This window comes from Fonticula alba, assembly GCF_000388065.1.
Source record: "Fonticula alba strain ATCC 38817 unplaced genomic scaffold supercont2.7, whole genome shotgun sequence".
Taxonomy (NCBI): domain Eukaryota; order Rotosphaerida; family Fonticulaceae; genus Fonticula; species Fonticula alba.
In genome coordinates, this window is record NW_009242977.1 from 1,602,135 (window position 1) to 1,608,954 (window position 6,820).

At 64.6% G+C, this 6,820-nt stretch overlaps 3 protein-coding genes across 3 annotated transcripts in view; 1 reads left to right on the forward strand and 2 right to left on the reverse strand.

Annotated features, from left to right (window-relative positions):
- Positions 1-92: 92 nt before the first annotated feature.
- Positions 93-2,683, forward strand: H696_04542 (hypothetical protein; the record flags this gene model as incomplete). The annotated part of the gene is made up of 7 exons (XM_009498423.1): positions 93-118; positions 198-264; positions 396-539; positions 692-1,147; positions 1,295-1,435; positions 1,601-2,167; positions 2,372-2,683. 7 exons carry the CDS (start codon positions 93-95, stop codon positions 2,681-2,683), a joined length of 1,713 nt encoding a protein of 570 aa, XP_009496698.1.
- Positions 2,684-3,005: 322 nt separating this feature from the next.
- On the reverse strand, positions 3,006-3,441 carry H696_04543 (hypothetical protein). The gene has a single exon (XM_009498424.1). The coding sequence runs from the start codon at positions 3,378-3,380 to the stop codon at positions 3,039-3,041; it is 342 nt and encodes a 113-aa protein (XP_009496699.1). The 5' UTR covers positions 3,381-3,441; the 3' UTR covers positions 3,006-3,038.
- Positions 3,442-6,022: 2,581 nt separating this feature from the next.
- Positions 6,023-6,820, reverse strand: part of H696_04544 (hypothetical protein) — a 4,096-nt gene continuing 3,298 nt past the window's right edge. Inside the window, exons 8-9 of the mRNA XM_009498425.1 lie at positions 6,585-6,712; positions 6,023-6,375 (exon numbers count right to left, since the gene is read on the reverse strand). Coding sequence (XP_009496700.1) covers positions 6,208-6,375; positions 6,585-6,712 — 296 coding nt within the window. The 3' untranslated portion in view covers positions 6,023-6,207. The remainder of the gene's footprint in view (positions 6,376-6,584; positions 6,713-6,820) is intronic.

Sequence of the window (6,820 nt, forward strand, 5' to 3'; positions counted from 1 at the left end):
TTGCTCGCCCTCTCTTTCCTTGTCCTTGCCTCGGCTCCCCCCCCTTCGACCACGCGCCCTGTGCACCCCTTGCAGCACCTTCCCCGGCCCCCATGAGTGCTGAAATCGAGACCACGGAGTGCGCCCCTACTTGACCCTTCTCTCGGCCCGACCCCGCTTGTGCCGCTCACTCACACCATCCTGGCCCTCATGCACAGCATTGTCCGTCTGATCATCCAATTTCTCAAGGAAAACAATCTCGGCGAGTCCGCCCGTTCGCTTGAGGTTCGCTCTTCCCACGCCGGGGCCCTTGTCCTCGTGCCTTTCGCCCTGTCACCCAGCTGACCCGCTGTCCTCGCTGTCCTCGCGGTCCCTCCTTTCTGGACATCCGCTCTCATGTATCGGCTCCGCCACAGGAGGAGGCCGATGTCCACTTGAACACCGTCGCCTCGACTGATGAGTTCGTGTCCGACGTCCTCGAGGGCCGCTGGGATGAGGTCCTGGCGGCTGTGGCTCCGCTGCGCCTGCCGCCCGCCAAGCTCATCGACTTGTATGAGCAGGTACGCCATGTGTCCTTCGTCCGCCATGACTTCGAATGATGCCCATCCCCCCCCCCCCCTCTTTCTCTTTCTCTGCCCCCGCCAAGCGCCCCGGTTCTCGCTCAGCGGTCATGGCCGCACGCATTCCTGCGCTGACTCTCCTCGGTGCTCAGATTGTCATTGAGCTGATCGAGCTCCGCGAGCTCCAGGCCGCCCGAGCCCTCCTGTCGGATAGCATCCCGCTAGCCTCCCTGCGTACGTCGGACCCCGGGCGGCACAACCGCCTGGAAACCCTCACACACCGGTCGGACTTCTCCACCGAGGAGGCATACGGTCTGGCCTCGGGGCTTGGCGTGTCTGCGCGCAAGGCCCGGCACGACCGCCGTGCGGCCATTGCCCAGGCTCTTGCTGCCGAGGTGGTTGTCGTTGCGCCTTCACGCCTGGTGACGCTCCTCGGCCAGGCGCTCAAGTGGCAAAAGTCCCAGGGTATCCTCGACGGCGGGGTCATGAGCTCGCCCCTGGCTGCCGGTGTCCCGGTTCGGCACAACATTTTCCAGGGTACCACCACCCAGGAGTCCGGCACCCCACTGGATGATGCCCCGCCCAAGCATCACCTCCGGAGCATTCGCGTGCGTGCTGTCCTTGTGCTCCTGCTTGGCAATTGGCTGTCTGTCCGCCGCCCCTGCCTCCCTCCCCCCCTCCCCCCGGGGTTATGATTGTCTCGCCGTCGGGCCTCTCGGGCTCCTTGCTCACATGTTTACCCGTGCCCATGTCAGTTTCCGAGCTCGTCCCGATGCACGATTGCACGCTTTGCTCCAAATGGACGGCACCTGCTCACCGGTGCGTCGGACGGCCTCATCGAGGCTTGGGATTATGTCACCGGGCGCCGTGCCACGGATGTTGCCTTCCAGAGCGAGGTGCGTGCAGATATCGCCCCTCGTTGCCATCCTGCCGAAGGGCCCCCCCCTCCGACCCCCTCTCTTCCCCCCCCCCCTGCCGATGCCTCTTTCTTCCTCTCATACCCTCTCTCCCTCTCCCCCCCACCCACCCAACCCGCCCACTTTCGCTTGGGATACCTACAGGACAACATGCTCTTCATGAAGGGTGGGGCCGTATACGCCCTGTCCTTCAACCAGGATGGTTCACTGCTGGCAGCTGGTGACGAGTCGGGCGCCGTGCAGGTGTGGCATTTCGCCACTGGCAAGACGGCACGCCGGTTCCCCAAGGCACACACCCAAGCGGTGTCGGCCCTCGCCATGAGCCGCTGCGGGCGCTTTGTCCTGACCGGCTCGCACGACCACTCGGTCCGGCTATTTGGCATGGATTCCGGGCACCAGCTGCGTGAAATGCGCGGGCACACGGCCCCGGTGACCGATGTGGCCCATGTGTCCGATCGTGCACGGATCATCAGCAGCTCGTCCGACGGCACGGTGCGCGTTTGGAGCGTGACCACCGGCGAATCGATTGCCTCCTTCCGCCCGCGTGCCCCGAGCCCGGCCGACAGCGCGCCCGGCGCCTCCATGCTCAGGACCGAGATCGTCGCCGGCGGAGCGCCGATCTTCGCTGCGCTGCTCAGTGCCCGCGACCGTGAGCAGGTGATCGTGTGCGCCCGGTCGCCGGTTTTGTCAATCATGACGCTCAAGGGGCAGGTATGTTGATGCATCTCTCTCTCTCTCTCTCTCTCTCTCTCTCTCTCTCTCTCCCTCTTTCCCTCTTCCCCTCTTTCCCTCTTTCCCTCTTTCCCTCTTTCCCTCTTTCCCTCTTTCCCTCTTTCCCTCTTTCCCTCTTTCCCTACCTCAGATCGTCCTCCTCTGACGATGATTGCCTCGCCCCTCGCCCCTCTCCCTCTTCAGCCTGTTGCCCAGATCGCCGCACCCACCGGCGACGATGATGGTGATACCCCAGCCGGCGGGGCTGTCGTCGATGAGAACAAGGTCTTCCTGGCGGCGGCTCTCTCATACAAATCGACCGTGGCTTTCGCCGCCACCACCGAGGGGCGCTTGTACACCCTGCGCCTGGACCAGGGTACCTGCGCCGCATCCATGGAGGTCATCGACCCGAAGCAGGTCGGCACCGATGAGGTCCTCGGCGTGGCGGCTCACCCGCACAGCAACATCATCGCCACCTGGTCCTTGTCAGGCGGCCTTCGGGTCTGGCGCCCGTGAGGGGCCCAAGTCCCAACGGAATAGATAGCGGGTGTTTTTTCTCCCCCCACACCTTCCGCAAGCAATGTATTCGGGGGGGGGGGTGTCGCCGGAGTGCCAGGGGGGGGGGGGGGGGGGGGGGGGGGGGGGGGGGGGGGGGGGGGGGGGGGGGGGGGCAACCAGCGGCTTGGACTGCGTGTCCGACGGGGCCCTCTGGCAGATCGCTCGAGTCGCTTTGCCCTTTCCAAAAGGGCGCTGTGGGGTCCGACCGCGTGGGGGCTCTTCGTAAGCCTGACTCCTGCACATTTTCCTCTGCGACTCCTTTCCCCTCCCGCCCGCCCCCCCCCCCTTCCCCCGAATGACAGCGGGCGACCTTTCACGATTGGTTGCCGATGCCTGGCAAAGCTACTCGGACCTGCATCGACGCTTTCCGGCCGACGGACGGGCGCTGCCCCCTCCCCCGGCAGCCAGCCCCCTTGACCCGCATGCTCCTCCGGCGGGTTCTCCAGAAAAAGTCCCCGGTCGCCAGGCCTGCCTGGACGAGGTGGTATCTCGGACGTGTCTCGCTCTGGCAGCTGGCCTCGATGCGCTGGCTGCCTGGCGCGAAACCCCGGCCGGCCAATTGGCCGACACGATCGATCGCCTGGTCGACAGTCACTTCCTCATGGGGAAGCTCCTGATCGAGGAGCATGGCCGCTTTGCTCCCGGGGTGGCCCATCTCCAGCGGGCCCTGGATCTGGTGTTGGTGTTGGCTTCACAGCGGGAAACCCTCGCGGGGGAGACTCCGGTTGCCAGTGGCGATGCCTTCATCCGGGCATACCATGCCTTCATTCGGCCCATCGGCGCGGCTGCCCCGAGGCTGTCGGACTTGGCCACCCTCTACGCCACGCCGGCGTCAGCTACACAGGGAGATATGGCCCGCGCGGCGCAGCTCCGCTTCGATGTTGCCCGCGCTCGATTGCTGGTGAATGACCCGCCAACGGCCGCGGCGCTGGCCTGGTCCGATGCTGCGGCCTTGGTCAATGATGGGGGTCTGGTGGCATGTAGCGGCCTCTATCGGCTGGCTGCGACCATGATCTTCCAGCTGGCCTGCTTCCTCCACCCTCCGGGTGCATCGCTCTTCCTGCCGGATGACGGGTCGGAGCCGGACATGGGTGGCCCCGGTCAGGGGGTTCTGGCTGGCCTGCTTCCTGGTGATCCACTTGCCCATGGCGATTTGATCGCCCCAGTCGAGGTGACTGGCTTGCATGTTCGCCTCAGCGACTGGAGTCCCGGCAGTCGGGCGGAGTTCGATGCCTCGCCACTCCCCGACACTCCTGGAGCTTGTTCCCCGTCATGCGACCACGAGCCCGCCTTCGGGGACTCCTCATGCGGCGTCCTCTCGGCCCAGTGCCATGCTCTTGCACGATGCCTTCCCGGGCTCCTGACGCACCGATGTGCCGAGCTTCAGCCCGATCTCTGGGACGTCCTGCAGGTCCGCCTGCCGACAGTGGCTGCATTCTCCCGCACGGTGCTCGGCCTGCCGGAGTTGCCGCATTCGTTGTTCAGCCTGGCTGGGAGCCGTCCTCGGCGGCTGTGGTTCCTCGGCGACTCGCACATCCTCACCCAGGCATGGCGCATGCTGGAGCCCGGTGACGGGGCGCAATACTTGTGCATCCCCCTCCTTTGCATGGGTGCCAAGGGTGTGTGCCCTTCGGACCTTTCCTTTTCTCCCCCCCCCCTCTCTCTTCCCCTCTACATCTTGCTCTCCGCTTTTCCTCTCTGTCTGCCTTTGTATTTGTCCTGTGTCGGACTGACCTCTGTGACCGGTCCTCCTCTTCCTCCTCCACCTGCCCGCCAATCAGCTCACCACTTTGCGGGAATTGCACCCCCTGAGATTGCGGCCAGCGGCGGTCTTGGCAGCGTCACGAAGCCAGACCAAAGTCCACGCAGCATGTCTGGTGCGCGCGAGCGTGCCATCATCCAGTGGGCCGCTCGTCTTCTACCCCGCGGCTCGGTCGTGGTAGTCAGCTGTGGGGAGATTGACTGCCGCTTGGGCCAGGCAAGCGCCGGTCTTCCAGGACCCGAGGCTCGGCTATCTGGCCTGCACTCGGCCGCTGGTCGATGGCTCGCGATTCTTCGCCAGCGAGGAATCACATCGGTGGGCGAACTTGCCCCCGGTCTCGAGGACTTCCTCCCCGCTTCTTGGCAGGCCGAGCAGTATCTTCCTCTGTGCTCGGGCTGCCGCGGCCAAATCCACGACGAGCATCTGTGGCGAGTGGCCCTGGCTCTGGCATGTTTGGACACGGCACATGGCCTGGCACGGGGCCTGGCACATATCCAGGCTGGCCGGGCATACACGACGCTCTTCCGATCTGAGCATCTGTGGCGAGTGGCCCTGGCTCTGGCATGTTTGGACACGGCACATGGCCTGGCACGGGGCCTGGCACATATCCAGGCTGGCCGGGCACCAGCTCACATGGTCCTGCTTCCAGTCCGTCCGCCAGTGCGGGCGGCCTTTGCCGCGCTCTCCTTCGATGTTTGCGCCTCCGGGCTCCGAGTGGATGCCTGTCCTGGGGGCGTGTTGTCGGGCCTGGATGTGCGGGCGGACTTGCGTCTGGAGCTCTTCTGCGCTGCCACCCTCAACCGAGATCGGAAGAGCGTCGTGGGCGGCCTTTGCCGCGCTCTCCTTCGATGTTTGCGCCTCCGGGCTCCGAGTGGATGCCTGTCCTGGGGGCGTGTTGTCGGGCCTGGATGTGCGGGCGGACTTGCGTCTGGAGCTCTTCTGCGCTGCCACCCTCAACCGGTTGCTGATGGCGATACACGCACGGACGATGGCCGCCGCTGCTCCTGGTTCCCACATCCACTGGCTCACCGGGTATCTAGATGCGCTTACCGGAGCCACATTCACCGGACGGCCGAATCTCCCCGGGCGTCTGGCCGCATGTGCAGACCCCTGCCCTCCGGAGCTTATTTTGGCCCTGGCGGAGGCTGTTCACCCCCAGGGAGCCCTGACAGCGGACAGCCCCCGCCGTGTCCTGCTAGATCATTATGCCGGGCTTTTTGTCGGGGATACTGATGGCCCGGTTGCGGCCGGACTGGTTGCCAGCTACTTCCACTCGAAGTTGGATTTCATCCACCTCGGCCCGGTGGTGCTTCCTCTGTTGGGCGAGGCCCTGGCCGAGGGGGCCTGGGATGCGTTGATCGACGCCACCGTCGCCTGGTAGGAAGTGGCCCTCCTCTTATTTTGCTTGTCCCATGTCCTCCCTCTCCCCTCCCCCTCCTCCCTCCTCCCTCCCTCTCCCTTCTCTCTCTCTCTCTCTCTCTCTCCGTCTTCCTGCACTGGCGGCGGGCCACGGTGTGTGGGCGGCCAAAACAAGAGGGAGGGTTTTGTGTTTTATCGAGTTGGTTGATGTCAAGGCACAGGAGAGTGACGTGCGCGGCGTGCAGGAACGCGTATGGAACAGGGGGGAGCATGAGAAAAAGGCAGGGCGGCAGAAGGGGCATGCATCTTTCTCTCTGACACCCTCTCTCCGGGGGAGAGTGGCGACAAGCGTGCCATCTTCTCAGGGATGGTAAACGTTGTCCGCCAGGTTCTGGATCTTCTGCTCATAGTCGGACTCCATCTTGGCCGCGCGCTTGCGCTCCAAATCCAGCTGGGTCTCGAGCTTCTGCTGCGCCTTCAGGTGGTCGTCCAACTGGACACGGTGGTCCTCCAGCATGGAGAGAATGCTCTGAGAGTGGGACCAGGGGGGAGGGGAGCACGGAGCGAAGCAGGGGAGAGCGATGTACAATAATGGAGCCAGAGGACATGGTGCACAAGAGTCAGGTGGGCAGAGAAAGAGAGAGAGAGGAAGAGATACACAGGGAGAGAGGGAGAGAGGGAGACATAAAGCGGGCCACATGGGGGATGCAGATGGTCGCGACAGGAGGTGGAACATACCGTCTCCAGCTCGGCACGGCGTTTCCGCGCGGCATCCGCCTCGTGAGCCTGGCTCTGGCTGGCGTGTGTGGCCGAGATGACCTTCTGCCCAGCAGCATCGAGCTCCGTATGCAGGGCACGGATTTGCTCTGTGCAGGTGTGTGCCGTGTTTGGCATTTGCAGCAAAGAGGAAAGGGATCGGCATGGTCGTCAGGATATCGCCCGGGGCAATTGGACAACCACCAAAAAGTTGGACA

Coding starts and splice junctions, on each gene's coding strand:
- H696_04543 (XM_009498424.1), bottom strand. CDS start 3,380: ATGGGCCACCCCGGGAGCAAAGCGGCCATGCTCCTCGATCAGGAGCTT.